General features: G+C 41.3%; 1 protein-coding gene across 3 annotated transcripts in view; it reads left to right on the top strand.

Annotated features, from left to right (window-relative positions):
- The window catches only part of Map3k20 (mitogen-activated protein kinase kinase kinase 20), a 170,901-nt gene that overhangs the window by 123,380 nt on the left and 26,172 nt on the right, over window positions 1-21,349 (top strand). For 2 of the 3 annotated variants that reach the window (XM_048345234.1, XM_048345233.1), the window contains exons 12-16: window positions 9,427-9,471; window positions 11,448-11,478; window positions 11,582-11,721; window positions 16,512-16,574; window positions 17,443-17,535. In XM_048345234.1, the coding sequence (XP_048201191.1) occupies window positions 9,427-9,471; window positions 11,448-11,478; window positions 11,582-11,721; window positions 16,512-16,574; window positions 17,443-17,535 (372 nt within the window). Of the gene's footprint in view, window positions 1-766; window positions 6,818-9,426; window positions 9,472-11,447; window positions 11,479-11,581; window positions 11,722-16,511; window positions 16,575-17,442; window positions 17,536-21,349 lie in introns of those variants that run through there. The other variant, XM_048345236.1, reaches the window with a different exon arrangement.

The raw sequence follows: 21,349 nt of genomic DNA, 5'->3' as shown, positions 1-21,349 counted from the left end.
TGCATACACACATACACACACACAAACTTGACTATGAAAGGATAAAGATAAAAGTCTAAGTTAGTATTAATACTAATTAATAAATTTCCCTCCACTTTTCATGTGTTCACATATGGAAGTATGATTTTAAACAGTTAGAGACAGAATCCAGAATTTGTTCATAAGTAAATTGCTGAATGGTTTGAAAACATTATAAGGTAGCTGATCAGGCTGTAGTAAACATGGAGGGTGAGTGGATTCTACTCATTTGGAGTGTGCAGTCAGAATATGGATGAAAGGAAGGAGGTAGAGTCACCAGATTTGCAAAGCACAGGGACAGCCAGACTGTTTTCACACTTACTCTGAGCATTTCCTCCTTGAGATTTATTATCTGCTTGATTTCTTTTTTTAATGAATATAATGGTTAATAAAATGCTCCCCTGTGAAAGTGAAATTGGGAAAAATGAAGGGAAATCCTAAAAACAATTTGGTTTTAGGCAAAACAAGAGCTTAATATGTGCACTTTCCTGTCCATTTGAAATGTGGCTTTGCTGTGGTGCTTTGCAAACTTGTGGTTATGATTTACTTTGTCATTCGTTAATTATGGCAAATATGCTGATGCCGAATCTACCATGAAATATGTTCTCACATCATTCCTTACATTCATGCATTGCACTAATCGTTTACCTCCTGCATTGTACCAACTAATTTTGTGGTATCTATTCCCCTGATTTAAATTGGTCCTAATTTCTCTTTTTTACTTCTGTCCTTTCTTTCCTTTTGATAGCTTCTCTTGCCTCTTGCTGCAAGAATGTCTGAGGAGTCTTACTTTGAATCTAAAACAGAGGAGTCAAACAGTGCAGAGATGTCATGTCAGATCACAGCAGCAAGTAACGGGGAGGGCCATGGCATGAACCCAAGTCTGCAGGCCATGATGCTGATGGGCTTTGGAGATATCTTCTCCATGAACAAAGCAGGAGCTGTGCTGCATTCTGGGATGCAGATAAACATGCAAGCCAAGCAGAATTCTTCCAAAACCACATCTAAGAGAAGGGGGAAGAAAGTCAACATGGCCCTGGGGTTCAGTGATTTTGACTTGTCAGGTGATGATGATGATGATGATGACGGTGAGGAGGAGGAGAATGACATGGATAATAATAGTGAATGAAAGCAGAAAGCCAAGTGATACAATAGAAAAAAAAAAATCGGGGAAAAAAAGGAAAGCCAAAAACCAAAACCAAAGAAACTCGTTATCTCAGTCTGTTCAAAAACAGTAGAGAGGCAGAAAAAAACCAAGCAGTGCATTTTTAAGCCAATCACATTTACATGACAGTGATTTCCTTATCAGTTTTATTTTTGATTTATTTTTGCTTTCAGAAAAGCGAGGTTTAGGTTAAGTAAGAAAAAAGAAAGAAAAAAAAACCAAGTATATTTTGAATCAGCAAATACGGTGCCTGATCATAGAAATTTGTGATTGTACACACAATAGAGCATTTTTACACTAGTGACATTCTGGCTTTTTCATTTTTTAATGAATATTTTATAGTTCGTATTTGACTTTATTTTGTTCCCTTTATTCAATCGGTTGAGAAAACCTACCTTTGCAACAGGCACTCTTCACTCCTAATTCTTCTTTGACACTTGATTTTTCTGGTAACATACGACATTCTTTTTCTCTTGTGATCGTACATTGTAATGGCAGAAATGATTGATAGTGACTGTAAAATCCAGCCACAAAAAAAAATACTGAGATGAAAGAAGGTTATAACAAAGCACTCCTTCAGAAATAACCTAACTGCCAAGAGTTTTCGATACTAAATAGCACAGCTACTCAAAGTAAAACCTGAGCAGTGAGTGTTGTCAGTAGTACATTCAAGGAGGAATATGCTAATTTGACACCAGCAATAGTCTGTGTGGGCTTGCAATAAGTCACACTAGCCCTGGAAGCAACACCACACTGTCAGCTGAGGCTCAGCTCGGACATAACACGGAGGAAGCTGTCATACCAAGGCATGCATCCAGGTGTGCATATGCTGAATGCAGCTGCGCTTGGTGTGGCTGGCTGTTTCTTTGTTTTGCAAAGGGCTACAAAATCATTCTGGATGCTAAGTAGGAATACAAATCCCTTAGAGAGGAAGTTAAATAGTATAAAAAGAATCTCAAAAATGTTATCCTGCTTAGGCACATTCTGAAGGATCCTTTTTATGTCAAAACTCGCTTTCCAGAGGTTTTCTTTTTCTTTTTAAAAAAATCTTGCTCAGTATTTCAGAGAGATAGATACAGGTGCTGTTCTGAAGACCTGGCTACTCAGAGATATTCTTAGAATATTTTCACGTGTTTTTCAAAGAAAATGACAACAAAAAAATGTAATTAGATAATGAAAGGCAAAAGAACAAAGACTTTTTTCCCCTTACATCAGAAAACAGTGTCATTCATTTGACTATTAAACTCAAATACCTTCGGTTTTTTACCTAAAAGTTTTAAGAAACTTCATGTTATCTAATCATACATGTTATCTAATGTTATGTTCAGATACATTTGATCATAAAGTGTTGAGATTTGAAATATGACAGGGTCCTTATTAAGAACTGAAAAATACCACCAAATGATCAAATATGTTCTGCCTAGTTTTATGTAGGGAGAAACAGCTAATAATGTCTAGTTGCCAGGCAATCTTGGGTAGGTTATTTAATGTCTGTGAGTCTGTTTGCTTATCATCAACATGGGAATAATGATAACCTACTTCAAAGGAAATGTTGCGAGGTTCAAAAGAAGTAAAAAGTAGAAAGTAGTACTAGCGCAGTACCTGGCCCAGGGTAGTAGCCAGCCAACACCAGCTATTAATAACTGTACAAGTTAAAAGACACTGAGAACTAAATGGTTTCAGTAACCCTGAAAACTAAACTATCACTTTCAAGGGACACTTTACTAGTAGTATGAAATGAAATTAAAAATGAATGTCTTTCAAAAGAAAACGTAAGATGAACAACCAGATTTAATTCAGTTGCTCTTTAGAAACTGTACCCTGACCAAGTGCACCTGGTCTGAGGTGTTTGCAGGCTGTTTCTCCACCCCCAGATTAAGCAAACACAGAGTGGAGTGAGCAGATGGGGCCTTTGCCCTGGAAGATGGGTCCCTCCCATTCCCATTCTGCTATAATTCTCTTTCTGAGCAGGATAGAAGCAGGTGCATGGGCACACACATGCAGCCTGTCCATGTTCAGGCACAACAAGTGGCATTGACCACAGCCAGACCACTCAAGCAGAAGGGATGCATTCCAACTCCTTCCTTTCCAGCCTTCTCTGGGGACCTTAGGGAGAGAACAGCAGAAATTGGCCTCACAGCCTCTTGCACACCTTCCCAGGCAGACATTCATTAGACAGGTGCTTCCTAGCCAGGTACTGTTCTAGAGAATGGCTAGATGTCCATCTTGTACTCATGGAGCTTATATACTAGTGAGCAGAATCAACAGTCAACAGAACATGCCTCATAAAATAGTTTAACATTTGCTAAGTACATGCTAACAAATGAAACAAGAGAGAGGGGGTAAGGCTGGTGGGAAAGGACTGAGGTTTTGAGAGTGTGATCATGAAAGTCCCACCTGAAAATAATATCTGAGCAAAGCCGAGAGATCTGTATGTGATCCTAGCTACTTGGGAGGCTAAAATTGCAGAAATCTCAGTGCGAGGCCAGCCTAGACAGAGAAACATTTAGGAGACCCCTTCTCAACTAAGAACTGGATGTGGTGGTGTGAGCCTGTTATAGCCACTCAGCAGCCTAGCATAGGTGGATTCCTGCACTCAAGCAGGAAGTAAAATGCTATCTCAAAACAAGCAAAAATTAAGGCAGGAGGTATGGCTCAGTGGCAAGAGCACTTTCTTAGCAAGCATAAGATTCCGAGTTCAAGATCTCTGTCCTGCCAAAATAATAAATATAATAATACTGTCAAAATAATAATAACAACTAAAGATAAGTCTAGGACACATAAATTGAATGAAATGTATAAATTTATATTACTTTTTATTAAGGTTTGCTATATTAAAAGCAGCCAAATAAGGCGAATTAGGGAAAGTTGTAGGACTTTATACCTAGGCCAAGATTTGCCATCAGTTACTATTTCCTTCATCTCCTAACTGCTGCCATTTTCCTCACCAATATCAGGAGGATCACAATTCAAATTCAGCCTGAGCAAAAAAATTAGCAAGACCCCCATCTCTACAAATAAGCTGAGTTTGATGGTGCATATCTGTAATTCCATCTGTGTCAGAGGCATAAGAAGGAGGATTTTAGTCCAGGTGAGCTCATCAAAAAAGCATTAAACCCTCTCTGAAAAATAACCTAAGCAAAAAAACAGGCTAGGGTGTGGCTAAGAGGACTTGCTTAGCAAATGCAAGATCCTGAACAACCAAAAAGAGGAAAAATGAAAAGACACCACAAGGATTTAGGATGTAGCAGAGTTGGCCTTAAAATTGTTCTTTACCTGGAATTGGACTGTTTGACCTGGTCTCTTTTCCTTTCTGTTCCAAATGAATGTCCTTCCAGTAACTTGAAACTATGAAAATATTCATGAAGTCTGAAGTATATAACTAGCATTCTATGGCATTCTCATTCTGCCTATAAAGATTATTTAGAATATTTTAGGTTGTATTCACTTAAAAAGAAATGTCTATTCGCTGTATGTGCAATTTCTACCAATGACGATAATTGTGCCATTTCTAACTCACTTTTGAGATCAGTTTTTGAAATGGAAAATTATCAGTGTTAGATTTAGTTCCAATTATTTGACTTAAAAAGTGTACATTTCGAAAGAGAGGAGTAGAGAAATGGAGAGAAGTTTAAAGATTCACATGAGAACTGAAACTCAATTGTAGTCATTGTCGAGTCACACAATCGAGGGCGTTTCATCACCTTTTATCTGTTTTTGCTCTTACCCACAAAACTGAGTGTATAGAATTTGGTGGTATCTATATTCTGGAGCTGTTCTGTCAGTGGTGGTGTTCTGGGAGAGGCTGGGGCACATTTAATGCCCACTGCCAAGACCTGGGGCATCCTCCATGCCAGAAAGAGTCCAAACTCAGTGCCAGTGGCATTGTACCTTCCCTTCCAGCTTGGTAAGCCTGGCCATTTTAGAATTGTATGTGTAATTTTTATTTTTCCTCAAAAAAAATCCAAGGTTAAAAAAAAAAGCGTTTTCGAAAAAATAATTACAACTCAGCTGAGTTTCATAGCTTCATGGTTTTATCTTGAATCACCATTTGTGTGTATGGTGTCTGCCTCCTTAAGCTTGCAGGTGGATAGACACTTCACGAAACAGCCGAACTCACCTCCGGAAGGGGAGGGCAGGCCTTGTTCCTGTTACAACTGGTCTGCAAGTTGCAAAAAAGAAAATCCCCATTGAGGTGGTTGAAGTTCTGAGAGGGTACCAACTAAATTTTTAAAACTTTCTTTTTTTTCATTTAAAATTTAAAAACTTTAAAAACACACACACAACACAACTTTTCCCAGTACAGGGTTTTTAACTCTGGGTCTTACCTCAGCCTTGCTTTTCGCTGGTTAATTGGAGATGGAGTCTCACAGACTTTTCTGCCCCAAGCTGGGCCTTGGACTGAAATCTTCTGTAGCTCAGCCTTCTGAGTAGCTGGAATTATAAACATCAGCCACCAGCACCCAACTCTAAATCTTTTTTTTTTAAGCAAAATAACATTTTAGTATTTTACATAAGTTATCAAAGCCGTGAGATCTAAGGCATATTGTCCACTGTTTTTTGTTGCTCTGGAAATAATGAGGACTGGATTTTAGTCAGTGATTTTTTTTTTCAACATGCACTGAATTTTTTAGACTTTAAACACCAGTTGTGGTCTGCAAACTTGATTTTCCCATTAAAATGAAAAGAATTGAGATGGTGGGAAGATCGAAGAGAGATCCAGAACAGTTTCATAGCTTTACTATGTTAATAACTTTATGTTCAAAAATTTCCTTAGAATAGGGAGAGTTTTTAAATGTAGTCTGAGCTAAATAGTGATGCTTGGCGGAGGAGGAGGGAGAGTTACACTCGACTTTTGCAGCCTTGTGTCTGTCTCACTATACCACATATACAAGAGAGCATATGTTTTCTATAATCAGGCACCTTCTGCTGCGTTTGAGTAAACCTTTTTCTGTTTAGATTTTAAGCACTTCTAGAAAAGATCATCTGTGCTATTCTGAATGCTGCAGTGTAGCCCAACAACTCTAGATGGAAATGTTTCCATAATGAAATCTGAGCAGTTATTAGGAAACCTGAGGGCTGGCTGTGCTTTCTCAGCCTTCAAGATTGTGTGTACTGTGTTGCCCACAAGGGACTTTCTGGCATGTGATCCATTACTTCAAAACTAGAGTGTCCAGCACTTGCACTCATTATTTTTAAGTGTGTGCATCATAGTATAAATTTTAATTCATATTTGACACACTACACCTATTGCTTTTTGCACTTTGCAAATTTTGTATTAAATCTTAGAAAATATTTATATTCTTTGGGTGTGAGCTTTGGATAAATGGCATTATCCTTCTGTTTGTTTGTTTTTAACAACAGATCTTCTCAGTTATTCTAATGCAATGTTATTCTGAGCAAATCCTATGGCAAATACCATGTATAATGTTTGTTGGGAACATTACATTTTAATCTTGCGTGGTTAAGACTACTCAGCCACTGACTTCATAGCTGGAATTCGATATTCCAGCACAAAAGTCCACAATGTATTCAGAATCCAAGTTGGTGTCATACATTTCATTTTGATGTGAACTTTTCTTTGCTTTTCTTTGTTCTAAGACTCCATTTTGCAATAAACATTTTGACAGTAAATCCCTTTGTTATGTGTTGCTGTGTATATAAGATCTTCATTAGATTGAATTTGCAACATGCTTTGAAGGAACCATTGTCACACACATGCACATGAGTGCTACCTTTTGTCCCCTGGAGTCAGTCAGAGTGCAAATAATGAATTTCTAAAGTGATGGGGCAGTCATGAGGTTTTTGGGGTGTGTGTGTGTGTGTGTGTGTGTGTGTGTGTGTGTGTGTGTGTGTGTGTTGTGTGTGTGTGTGTGTTTCAATCTCCAAAGAAAGGCAGAAAGGCTTAGAATTCATTCTGTAGCAGATACACTGATATGTTAACAAGGTACAGAAAGCATAAAGGAAATGGTAAGCCACTATGTGGCTGGAGATCATTAACTCTCATCCCCTGTCTTTCCAAATTCAAAGGGTCTTGCAACAGTGGCCAGCTCTAGCCTACCTCTCACTGGTCTTTGTAAGCATCTCGCAGGCTCCTGCTGGAGGAGCAGGCTGCGTCCGTGTCGTTCAGTGTCTTTCCCCTGGCATCATATTCATGAACCAGCCTCAGAGGACAAGCGAGTGCTCTGCTCTTCTTCTTACCTTGAAACCAAAGATGTGGATTGTTTCCTTTACAACGTCTATGGAAAAAATGCTGATTTCTCAGTGTGGGGAATTGTATAAAAATCAACACACACACACACACACACACACACTCTCTCTCTCTCTCTCTCTCTCTCTCTCTCTCTCTCTCTCTCTCTCTCCCTTTACTGTAAAAGCCAGCCTTGACACAGGGAAACATTTCTGCTACTCAGTCTTGTCTTTCTTGAATTAATCAAAAAGTACCTCGTTTCACATTGGCATCTGATGGGAGAGGGAAGGACACATTCCTGCAGCTGTATCCAGCTGCCCTGCAAAGGAGTAAAACTTGTCATGTGTTCTCTTTGATCAAGTTCAGCTTTAGATTTGATTTCCTTGCATCTTCTGTCCACATTATTAAAGCAGGTGAGTGTGTTTAATGATTCTTATATACCTCAAGTGTTTCAGAAAAGGGAAGAGACACTTCCTGACAGAAGTCATGTGATGGAAGTCACGTCAGGATAGCAGAGTATTTACAGAATTTACAGAATTTAGCAGAATTTACAGAATTGATCTAAGTGTATGCTTTATGGCCTTGCAGCTTAGCTTATCTCTACTACTCAAACCCTATACATTTATGTTTAACAAGTGGAGGTTCAAAAACAACAACCACAACAACAACAACAAAAATACCTTCTGCTGCTTCACCCCCCAAATCTGCATCATTTCCAATTCTTCCACCAATGTTCTCCAGTTAAGTAAGCGTGCCACTCCATTCTCCTCTTCTGGGATTTTGCCTTCCTGCTTCTCTTCATGGGGAATCACCTCTCTCTCCTGGGCCTGCTGCACCCAGCTTAAGCCACTGGCCTTGCAGTTCCTGAGAGTATGTTGAAGGGCTCTTTGGGGAATACATCAACATTTATACCTGACACTGAAGTCTGTAACAGAGATTTTGGCATTTTAGCACATACATCCTTCAGTTTCATTCATTCCACAAAATGGTTCAACAAACGTGTACCAAGTATACCCGAGGCAGGAGGTAAAGCATGAAGAAAGAGTCTTGGGGAAAACATGAATAATTCATACCCATCTCACCCTTGATTCTGCTAAAAGCAGCTTGCAGGGGCTCTGCCTTTCCTAGAAGGCCTTAGAACGTGTGAATACAAAAATAAATATCTACAGGTTAGAAAGATCCATCCAGTCACCCTTGGATTTTTACACCAATAATAAATACAACTAATTCAATGGCTTTGTTTTTAAAACTCATCTACCACAAAAGTGTATTTGTAACAGAGGTTGGGTGACTCATTGGCATATTATCAGTGAACAAAATAAGTGGCAAGTTAATATAATTAAAGCAAATAGCTACATATCAGACTGATTCAATCCAAAGGGCATATAGATTCTATGTAAGCATTTATTATTTAGACTATAACCAGGGGGTATACAGTGACATGAGGAGCTCATTGTCTATGGAGATGGTATGGATCAAAATGTTCTGCACAGTTTTCAGTCCTGCTGTTGCCCCTGGCAGGGAAATAGTTTAGTCTGTGTCAGAGCAATTCCATACCTGGATTTCTTAGGACAATTCCAATTTCACATGTTACATGTTCTTCCATGGGTCCTGATATAACACAAGTGAGATGTTTAAACACAAATTCTTCTGTGAGATTGGACATAAGTCATCTGGCTTCCATGCTTTGGGACTTTCATTGATAGATGATCTTCATGTTGGTTAAAAATTCCCTGACTACCCAGGACCCTATTATGGGATATACATCCATTCCTGGTAGGCTACATGCCAAGAGAAGAGTATATCAAGTTGTACAGAGTCCCTCTTGAAACAGTTCGCAAGGTGTTGTTCCAGGAGAATGATGTACATTATTGGCTTCTGGGGTCAGAACCTCAGAATACTGAGAACTTCCTCTGAAGGTCAGGGAAATTGTTTTCCATTTAACCTCACCTGCAGGAGCAGCGGCTGAGAGGTGAGTGAGGCCAGAGGATGAACCAAAAGGACAAGGATAATTTTACTTCCTTTTTTCATTTCATTCATATCTCCCACGCAGCTGCTGCCTTCCTTTGAGATTGGTGCATGGACTGAAGACGACGTGGTAAGCTGCTCTGCAAATGCCTCATAGCACTCAAGCAGGTAGTCCAGAAGTTTGAAAATGCAGCTACAGGGATTTAGATATTAGGAAAGCAAAGTCTAAGCCAGGCACTGGTGGCTCACAGCTCTAATCCTAGCCACTCAGAAGGCTGAGATCTGGGGATCACAGTTCAAAGCCAGCTGGGCAAGAAAGTCCTGAGACTCTTATCTCCAATAAACTACCAAAAAGCAGAAAGTAGAGCTATGGCTCATGTGATAGAGTGCTAGCTTTGAGCAACAAAGCTCAGGGACAGCATTCGAGTCCTGAGTTCAAACCTCAGCACCAAAAAAAAAAAAAAAAAAAAAAAAGCCTCACCAGCAAGAACTGACAAATTCCTTTCTTTCTGTTTTTAATCCAATAATCATAAGGTCTCAAGAATAATACAATAATACAAGTGTCTCTCAAATCTAAAAGGAAGATTTCACTTTTCTATTGGCAGTGACAGTATTCCAGAATGATAAACACACACACACACACACACACACACACACACACACACAATCACAACATTTAATAGTGACTCAGAAAACCAAATGAACAGACTTGGAAAAAAAAGATCTTAAATTTTCCTAAGATGTCAGGTGTGGACTTGAGGCATGGTAGAGAAGGATTCATGAGGGCAGTACTGGGCTGGGTTCCCCTGCACAGTGTTTTCTTCCCATCTTAATCCTGCTCATGAAAGCCCAGCTTCCTATTTACCATCTTTGCTCCTTCTTCCTAGGAGAAATGGACAGAGCACTCTCAGACATGATGCCAAGGGAATGCGGGCAGGATATTCAAACCCAAAGAAAGTCCTGTTCTCTATGCACTGGGTAGAAGCCATAAGAAGCAATCCCATTTAACTTGTTAGATCTCCACCTTCCCCCATCCAGCCCCCCTTCTCCCGGCCAGTGATAAAGCAGACATGAGAATTACTGATCTGAGACCCCTGGGACACACACCAGTTCGGGACCATTTTAGAAATGAAGAAGAAAATAAAGATGTAAAGATGGAAGGTAGCCTGCCAGGGATGGCCCCACCCAAGGAACAGGCCAAGGGCCCTAAGGAACTGACTGGCTACTAGGAACACTTCAGAAAGTCTGCTACCCAGGTGTGAGACCAGGATGTGTCCCTTTAGCCCACTGTCTTGTCTTCCCATTAGGCAGCCGTGTTAGCTCCTGGAGGGTGTGGAAGGCTGGCATCATCTATCCCTGTTTCTTTCCAGTCACTGAGTCCCAGGAACTCTCTGCCATCTAGCTTACCATGGAAAGAAGATGTCTAGTTTCCTTTTTCCCCTTGCTCCTCAGCTACAAAGGCCTACTCCCTTTGAAAAGAAATCATTCTAAAAGCACTGAGTTCCAATAGCTGTGTTTAGCTCTCAAGTTGAATTGTTTCCAGGCCATTTAAATAAAATTTCAGCGTTAAGGGACCCAGAGGTTCAGAGAAACGGATTGAAACCTATATGCCTTCACCAGGTAATGTCAGGAGCCACCAGTGACCAGGTGCCAAGTGAAACCCAAGAACTAGGAGTGTCCAGGTCCTCCTACCTCACCCCACTGGGGAATGCTCCACTGCCTTATCTGGGGCCATCTGCATACACTATGAACAGACAAGCCCAGGACAGAGTCCTCATTCCATCCATTGCTGTGGCCACTGACAATTTAGGGATGACTTGTGCAGATGTGTGTGTGTGGGGGGGGGGGGAACCACTGTAAAAGCCCTGTTAGAAAAATTTAAAATATCTCCCAAGGAAGTATTTCAGTGGGCCCAGCCCTCCCCATCCCCCTATGGGAGGGATGGCTCCAGTTTGAAAGGTTGAGATTCTATAAACTACAAGGAGAAGTTGCTCCTAAGCAGGAAATCGATTTATATCTTTAACCTATTGAAAACTGTGTCTTATGGTTACGCATAGCCACTGGCTACATGTGAACCTTCCAAACCCTGTATGTCCTTTTTTGCAGTATTTATGGGTTCAGCAACTCGTCAGACAAGGCAAGTGGAACAAGTTATCTTCTTATTCATGGAGTTAACTTTGTTGTGGATGTGGTTTTTCTCTCATTTCCTTCTGCCTTCTGCCCGCCACCCTCGTCCTCAGGTGACTCTTCAGTGGAGATGAGTACCTACGCCAGCTTGTTCAAAGACAACAACATCACAGGCAAGCGGCTGCTGCTTCTGGATGAAGAGGACTTGAAAGACATGGGCATTGTCTCCAAAGGACATATTATCCATTTTAAGGTACCTGGAAAGGGAGCCACACCACTAACACATCTTTACTGAGCACCATGCTGGCTTGTAATGGCTGAAAGGCTCCATATCTGTCCATTACCAGCGGCTGCCCTATGCTGCCCTTATACCTGCCTCTTAATCCCACAACAAAGGAGTTGGGATGGAGGAGGCTTCAGTGAAGAAGGGATGAAGGTCATGAAAGCATGGGACAAGTAGGCATTAACCAGGTGAAGGGGTGGGACAGTAGGTATCCTGCAAGGCACTGCCTTGGGAAAGCCTGTGCATGGGAGAAAGCTAACTGGGCAGAAAGATTCTGAGGTTTGTTTTGAGAAAGATCTTATGCAAGATAAAAACCAAGTTGACTTTCTAAACCTTCCTACTCCCAGTGTGGGTGCACAGGGGGTTGCATAGATTAGAAAGCAGAGAAATCAAAAGAGGAAACAGAAAAATCAGCTTCCTATCATACCCAAACCTTCCTAAAGGCTCTGCTCACATACCAACTCATTTCCCTTACCTTCAGAGCTATTCACATTAGCTTCCTTGAAAAATCCTCATTAAGGTTCAAAGATAATCTATTCATTTCATTCCACAGACTCCAATCTATGAAAGAACTGGTGCGGGGGGGGGGGGGGGGAGTTTGTTTTTGTGCCAGTACTGGGCCTTGAACTCAGGGCCTCATGCTCTGCTTGGCTTTTTTGCTCAAGGCTAGTGCTCTACCACTTCCACTTCATGCTTTTGCTGGTCAATAGGCTCTAAGAGCCTCATGGACTTTTCTGTGTGCCTTGTTTTGAACCATGAATCCTCAGAATTCAGCCTCTTGAGTATCTAAGAATATAGGCATGATCACTAGCACCCAGCAAGGGATCATCTTTGCATTCCCTAAGCACCTTTTGGAGATTAACTTGTCACTAAGCCACCAGAGATCATTTCCAAACAAAGTAGGACCTTGTTATCCATGCTGAGCACAAAAACTCAGACATACATATTATACTTCAAAGACTAGAAAAGAATTGAATCTGGCCCTCTAGGTATCAGCAAGTCCATCCCAAAACATAATGCTAGCTTAGTGGGCCACAATAGGAAAAAAAATATTTTCTGTAGAAAAAGAAGATTCAAGTTCTACAAAGAGAAATTTTATAAATCTTATCCTATTTGGCAGATGGTGGGTTAAATGTCCCTATCTTTCTATTCCCTCTGTTGTCTTTAAAAACAGACCAACATTCCTTAGGGACCAGTTAGGGGAAAAGAGGGTGGCAAACTATGATACCTCACAAGACCATTAGGGATTTAAACACTCCTGGGTTTGGCTGGGGACAACCGCAGGACCTCCTTTGTGCTGGTAGGCGTCATTAAGATAACAATATCCACTCTTATTTTTTATGCTCAACAAACTCAATGAGTGCCTATTAATTGTAAGATTGTGTTTGTGAAGATTGAAGAACCATTCTGCCCTTAAGAATTTACATCCTAGAGAAAAGATAAAACGTGTGTTCAACTTCTTACAAACAGGTGGAAGAAAAAGAATGGTTCATTGCCTTGACTTGTATGGGATAGTATAAGGACATGGAATGAGGACACTCCACAGGCAGTTTGGAGACAGATCTTTGAGGAAGGACAGAATTTGGGAGGTAGACCAGAGTACAGGAAGATAGAGAGCAGGATGGATTGCTTCCATTCCCAGGAGCAGTGGATCACTTGCTCTGTCTGTTGGAAGCCCAGGTGGGAAACAGAGCTCAGGAGAGATGAAGTAGAAGAAAGATGGAGCCACATTCTGCACTGCTTCCAACTTCAGGCTGGAGGTCTGGAATTTGACCGGAGGTGGAGCATATGGAAACTTGACAATATTGAAACTTTGCTTCTGGAAGTTTTAATGTAGATTCAAAAGGACAGGCTGAAAAATCAGTTCTAGCAGGGTGGTGTGATGTTAGAGTAATGAGGCCTGGCTCCTGAGGGGATGGAGTTCATGAAGGAGAACACAAGGAGATGTGCAGTGCTTGGTCACATGAGTGAGTCTGGAATCACAATACTCAGTGAAAGTGATCAGGTACCGGGGCTGGGAATATGGCCTAGTGGCAAGAGTACTTGCCTTGTATACATGAAGCTCTGGGTTCAATTCCTCAGCACCATGTATATAGAAAATGGCCAGAAGTGGCCCTGTGGCTCAAGTGGCAGAGTGCTAGCCTTTAGCAAAAAGAAGCCAGGGACAGTGCTTAGGCCCCGAGTTCAAGGCCCAGGACTGGCAGAAAGAAGGAAAGAAAGAAAGAAAGAAAGAAAGAAAGAAAGAAAGAAAGAAAGAAGGAAGGAAGGAAGGAAGGAAGGAAGGAAGGAAGGAAGGAAGGAAGGAAGGAAGGAAGGAAGGAAGGAAGGAAAGAAAGATCAGGTACCAAGAGATATTTAGACAAGGCAAATCATAGTGACAGATGGGTGATTGCCAAAGGTTGGGGCAAGTAGGAAAGAGTCATGGATGCTTCATGTGGATAGAGTCCTGTGGGCTGGTGGAAATGTTTTAGAATCCACTGTAGAGAGAGTTGTACAATACTGTAAAGGTGCTTGATGCTGCTGAGATGCTCACTTTAAAGTGGTGCATTTTATGTTGTGTCAGTTTTCTTCCATTAAAAAAAAAAAAATGAGCTAGGTGGGCACTGGTGGCTCACACCGGTAATCCTAGAGAACCATGAGGCTGAGATCTGAGGATCACAGTTCAAAGACAGCTCAAGCAAAAAAGTCTGTGAGATTCTTATCTGCAATAAACTAATAAAAAAGCTGAAAGTGGAAATGTAACTTAAGGGTTAGAGTACTAGTCTTGAGTAAAAAGAAGCTTGGAGACTGAGCTCAGGCCCTGAGTTCAAGCCCCAGGACTAGTAAAAGCCGGGGTTGGGGGGGGGGGTGGATCTAGATGCCAGTGGCTCATGATTATAATCCTAGTTACTAAGGAGGCTGAGACTAAAGATTGAGGTTCAAAGTCAGCTGAGGAAGGAAAGTTCATTAGACTTTTTCTCCAGTGAACTATCAAAATAAAAAGCTAGAAGTAGAACTGTTGCTTAAGTACTAGAGTGCCAGATTGAGCGAAAAAGCTAAGGGACAGCTCCCAGGCTCTGAGTTCAAGCCCCAATACACACAAGGAAAGCACAGTTATACTTAGACCGGTGGCCAAAAACAGTCATTTTCCTACTGGGAACTGTCTGTCTTTGGAGAATGATGAACCTTAGAAAGATTCCTATAGCAAGAAGGGTCTGAGGAGCCTGTGCAGGGGAGAGAGAGGAGGGCAACTCCTGTCCAGAAAGTGGGGAATGGTGAAGTGGTATTCGGAAGTCAGGTTGGGAAGCCACCATGTAGAATGATCCAAAGAATTGGAGGTTACAGAGAAGCCCAGCAGCTTGGGGAGAACAACCACTGTGGGAGGCTGTACTCAACATGGGGTCTCACCATGACCCAGAAAACCTAATCCAAGCAGCTGAGAAAAGGGCAACCAGTATCTACAGGGGCCCAAGACCCCCCTTGAGCCCTAGGATAGAAAGAAAAGTAGCATACAGAGGGGTGGGTCTCAGTGGTCAGGGTCTAGGACCTCCACCTGGCTGCCTAGCTATAGCATTATAGGGGCTGCAGGGGGGGCTCCTTTAACTCAGCTGAGCATGATGTTTCTGCCATGTTCTATGGGAATAAAGGTGAGGGAAAAGGGAGGGACATGTGCTCTTGGAAGCCCTACATATATTCAGGACAGTTAGGATGAAGAGGTAGGTCATTGGAATACTGTCCTGTGAGTATACTAGACTAAAGGAGCACCCTACTGTTGCTAATCAGAACTCACTCACTCTCTCTACCAATCTTTCTCTGTAACACACACACACACACACACACACACACACACACACACACACACACACACACGGATATAGCCTCTTGCCCTGATCTTTCAATAAGAAAGGTAGATTCTCCACCATTACATACTTTCTCTAAGAGTCTCTGGGGCCCAAGAAATCATGATAAAACTATAGACTCACAGAGCGTATCTACTATCCTTTGGCTACCCAGTCATCCTTCCCTCGAGACTGTCTGTGGCTCCCTTCTCCCCTGTGCCTGAAAATCCTCACGTAGAGGAGCTGGTTGGGAGGAAGACTGGATAGCCAGTAAGTGTTCACTGCATTGTCAACTGTTTCATCGGCCTTAAGAAAAAATGCAAATGAGTTATCTTTAGGTTGGCCTTGTTTGTGTTCCCATCAGCTGAGAACTGATAGTGGATGAGTATAAAAATCTCATCCTTTACATTTCCCCCTCTCCCTAAAGATGTCTTTGTTCCCTAAAGATGTCCTTTGCTTCCTTTCCGCAGGAAAGCCCTCATGATATACCCAGTCCTTCAGTGAGATGGAACCCCCCCCTTGGCAGTCTTTGCTGTTCTCTCCCTGTGCTTTCTCGTTCTTCCCAGTTATTCTGAGTGACAGCTGTGATCTATATACTACAACATTAACTTGTCACTACTAAATAAAGTATGCTTTTATTTTTTTATTTTGTGTCAGTACTGGGACTTGAACTCTGGGCCTCGGTGCTGTCTAAAGGATGCTTTTATTTAATGCTTAGTCTGAGGTTTAACATCTTTAAAATACCTTCCTGCTCCTTGACATGAATACAAACTACCTGTACTATTTTGAACAGCCAGGTGTGTGTACAAACAGACAATGGATATTAATTTCCCCCTAATACTTTATGAACCATATGGAATACTTTTATATATGTGCCAAGGATTTTAATTCTCTCTCAGCATTATTGAATCATTAATAAAGTCATGTGATTTTTGTTAACAGTCAGCCATTGAGAAACTGACCCACGATTACCTGAACTTGTTTCACTTCCCACCTCTAATTAAGGTAAGGCTTTTTCCTTACTGAGAGCACCCTACCTTTATTAACCTATGCACCTGCACATCCACACCTCACTTTGCCCAGGTGGGAAACTTGTGTTTGAAGTGAAATTTACTGTCTCACAAAAGGCCCTTTGAAGACTAGGATGCTATAAACTGAACCCACTTGTTCCTCAGGAGTTGGAATATTAACAACGCATTTATGATAAGAACTGCACATCTCTCCTCCGTGGCTAGGAGAGCTAACTGCCCTCCATTCTTGTGAGGACTTGGGTTTTGCATCTGGCTCTGCACACTGAAGGAATTCACACAGCAGAGGCTCTGGATTATCACTCACCCTGGTAGGCATGGAAGGTTTATTGTTTAGATGAGATAAGAATAGACAGTACCCCACATCTGTGGGGAATTGTGTGCCAATACCCTTTGTGGATGCCTGAAACTGAGGTTAGTATCAAACCCACTGGTACTGTTTTCCCTTGTATATAGATATAATAAAATGTGTCAAGTAGACATAATAAAGGATTAACAGCAATAATTAATATTAAAATAGACATCTCTTGGGTCATCCACGCACACACATGCTAGCAGCTCTACAGTTCCTCATTGGGAAGAGTTTATATAAATACCTTCAGACTCTCCAGTTGACATCTCCCAAGGCATCTCCAGGTACAATGTTCATTGCCCCGAAGTGCATGAGAGAAATCACTTGGCAACGTTTTCACAGGCTTATTAGGTGATTTCTCTTGTTCCATTTAATTAGAAATTGTGGCTTAATCCAGAAACAACCAGAAGTTAAAAGCAAATCCAAAAGGCCAAAGTAGCAGTCAAAGTGAAAACCTCACATTAAATAAATGATGCCCGGTTTTCTGTTTTAGGACTCTGGAGGTGAACCTGAAGAAAATGAGGAAAAAATAGTGAACCTGGAACTTGTTTTTGGTTTTCACTTGAAACCAGGAACTGGCCCACAGGTAAATTATATTTCAAATCCTTTGGGGAAATGTTCAGTCTAATTTACTCCACTGTAATAATCAGTCATCTGGTGATGTGATTCCGAGTGAACTTACAGACTTTATAGAATAAGATTTAGCTACCAGTCTAGGAATCCTATCTTCTCCGATGCGGAAGACTGCTGCGAAAGGCACCAAGGTAGCTCAGAGCAAAGCCCGGATGGGGATGGAAGAGGTTGGGCCGCAGAGGATGCTACTCCTGACACCTGTTTCCTAAGGGAAATCAGTTCTCCAGCTGCAAGAGGAAACCAGCATGGAGATTGGAGTTCTGGACACTCTAGAGACCCACATTACCAGCTCCAAATAGGGTGTCGGGGCATCTGACCAGAACTCATTCAGAGTTTGCTTGCTCTTTATGTCATTTTTAAGAGTCGGGTGGGAGGGGGAGAAGAAAACTACTTGTCTAGGTAGCATGTGCACAAGAATTTTAATAGGTCTCTGTTCATGTACAGTACCATAAATAGCAAATAGTAGTATCACGACTAAGTGACCACTTATGGTGTGTGAGGCATGGAGTAAATGCTGTCTTCCCCTATTTCCAAATGCGGAAAATGAAGCTTTGAGAGGTTGAATGAGTTGCTCGAGGGTTACCTGACTAGCAAATAGCAGAGCACTAGCCTCTCTATCCCTAATACCCCAGCTCTTAACTCCTATACTCTGTTCTTTTCTTGAGGGTTGAGAGACCTTGTGAACACAGTTTCTCCTGTAGCTGGTCACTGGGGGATGACTATAATGGGCCCCACTGGACCATGGGCCAGTGCTTAACCAAGCATGCTTCCCCCAGCCCCGTGCTGGTGCTTGGGGATTGGAAGTTGTTGGAGGGTGGAACCTCACCTGGATCTGTAAAAGATGCATTCTAGACCCCTGCAGGGAGGGTCAGGCCTGCACCATTGTAGTTGCCTTGATGCCTCCCCTGCCCAGTGAAACACATGACCTCTCTTGACCTCAGGTGTTTCTTGACACGTGGTTGAAGGAAAGCTGTTCTGAATCCAGGCTTCTTTTGTATGTAACTACTTTTCTATTCTTGGGTCACCCTCTATGCATTCCGGAAAGGGGACCAATGAGGAAATTTTTCTCTCTCCAGCAAATCAAGGGGTCTTTCTAAACCTGAAATATTGTAGCTGTAGGTGGGCACCCTTGAATCCATCTGTTTGGAACCGTTTTAGTTTGCCTTCTTTGGTATCCTTAACTCCATGGTGCTTCATTTATGAGTTCTCTTTGTTCTAACCTTTTTATGGCTTGTAGGTCATAAAAAGAGAGAAGAATTTCCCTGAGAGAGAGCATAAACAATCTTTTTTCAATTTTAAGGAAGGAATTATTTATTTTAAAAGCTGAAAAATACAGATATTTTTCTTATTATTTCTTTTGAAAAAAATTTTATTGTCAAGGTGATGTACAGAGACAGTTACATAAGTCAGGTACGGAGTATATTTCTTTTTGAACAGTATCACCTCTTTCCTCGGTTTCTGTCATTTTCTTCTCTCCTGACCCTTCTCCCCTCCAAGTTATATAGTTCATTGCGAACATAGTGTCGAGTGCCATCCCCAAATCAGATAAGCTTATATATAAGGCAAAAGGTATAAAAAACAAGAACAGCAACAAAAGGGGGGAAAAACACAGAAAGCAAAATAAAACACCTCTTGTTTCCATTTCAGTGAACTCCAGTTCATTTCAATAAGCATCATTTTATATGATCATATGCAATAATTATTGAGCCCTTGTATTCCTTTCCTAAGAATCTCTTCCTTTGGTCTTGTTGTGTGAATGTTTAGAGTCTGTTTAATTTATAATGTCCAAGTATAATTATTTTGTCTTTTACTATCCATTGGGTTTAGATTCTGAGTCTTTTTTTTTTTTTTTTTTTTTTTTTTTTTGCCAGTTCTGGGGCTTAGACTCAGGGCCTGAGCACTGTCCCTGGCTTCTTTTTGCTCAAGGCTAGCGCTCTACCACTTAAGCCACAGCGCCACTTCTGGCCATTTTCTATATATATGGTGCTGAGGAATTGAACCCAGGGCTTCATGTATATAAGGCAAGCACTCTTGCCACTAGGCCATATTCCCAGCCCCTATCCATTGGGTTTAAAAACCAGAGGCTATTGATGACATTTGGGACCAAACACAATGATCCATTTTTAATATAATTTTATAGACTTCTTCAGGCACATTTATTATGCACAAGATTAAAATTGCCACAACTTTTGATATTTTCCTGTCCTGGGTCACCTAGCTGGAGGAATAATTTCATCCATTCATTCAGTAGACAGTTGCTGAGTACTTATTATGTTCATGGCTGTATACTACATTCTCAGAATATAGAATCAACAAGTACAATCTGGGCTTTCAAGGAACCGACAGCTTATTGGGAGAAACGGACAAGTAAATGGTTAAAGTGCAGAAAGATGTGTTTTTCCAAAGCCTGAATATTATTGTATGGGTGAACCCCCTGAGGAAGGGGTGTGGGACAGTCCCAAGTCTTCTGGGTAGTAGTAATGCTTAAACTAAAGCTTGAAGCTGGGTCCTGGTGTCTCATATCTTTAATCCTAGCTACTTAACTCATGAGGCTGAGATCTGAGGATCTCAGTTCAAAGCCAGTCCAGGCAAGAAAGTCCATGAGACTCTTATCTCCAAATCACCAAAAAACTCTTATCTCTTAATCACCAAAAAACCTGGAAGTGGAGCTGTGGTTCAAGTGATAGAACCTTAAGCAAAAGGTGCTCAGGGACGGTGCCCAGGCTCAGAGTTCAAGCCCTGGGACCAGAAAAAGACAAACAACAACAAGAGAAAACAAAATATAATTGAAAACATTAGGATTTGTTAGGTAGGGAGAGGATGTTGAAGGCAAAGGAACTGTGTATGTAAATCTCAGATGCGTGAAGCCAGGCAAACCCACTGAGCTCTCCTGGTTCCTTTCCATAGGCCCTAACAACACTCTTCAAGCATCCTGACCCTGGGAAGACTTAACAGGGAGCAGGAGAGTAGTGTGATGAGAGTCAAGCCCAGAAAAATGACTATCTTACGTGCTGGGTTAAGGAGTGTGAAAGATTTAAGCAGAGTAGGTCTGATTTAGGTTTCTAGAACATCCTCAGAGGCAAGAGGAGGATGAGATGGGAAGGGACCAGGCTAGAGTGACAAAGATCTGAGAGTAGACAGAGAAGGCAAGTAGATTCCAAGTATGGAGGAATGTGCCACAGGTCCTGGGATCTGCTGAGATAGAACTGATGAGATTTGTAACTAGCAGAAAAGGGGGTCAGTGAGAAGAGCCAGGATGGGACCTAAGGTTTCTAGATAGTTGGTGTTCTGACAGACCAGAAGTAAACTATTTTCTGTGAGTATAATACTAAGGGTTTAAAAGCACAAAGAAGTGACCCACTAATCAGGAAAAGCTTTTTGGAAGCAATGAGCACTGAATTTCAGCTTGAAGAAGTTGATAGACAATTGCAAACTGATTGTCTGAGGATAATGTTTCAAGCTTATGTTTAGAAAATACTTCCTCCTAAAAGTGTCAAGGGTTTTACAAATATCATCTTATTTTAAATTTTTTTTTAAATTTTTTAATTTTTTTTATCTATTGTCAAAGTGTTATACAGAGAGGTTACAGTTTCATATGTTAGGCCTTGGGTACATTTCTTGTACTGTTTGTTACCTCTTCCCTCATTCTCCCCTCCCCCCTCCCCTCGCCCTCTCCCCTCAAGAGTTGTTCAGTTGGTTTACACCAAATGGTTTTGCAAGTATTGCTTTTGGAGTTGTTTGTCTTTTTATCCTTTGTCTCTCGATTT

Source organism: Perognathus longimembris, chromosome 4 (genome assembly GCF_023159225.1).
Source record: "Perognathus longimembris pacificus isolate PPM17 chromosome 4, ASM2315922v1, whole genome shotgun sequence".
Taxonomy (NCBI): domain Eukaryota; kingdom Metazoa; phylum Chordata; class Mammalia; order Rodentia; family Heteromyidae; genus Perognathus; species Perognathus longimembris.
This window is presented reverse-complemented; position numbering and strand designations above follow the sequence as displayed.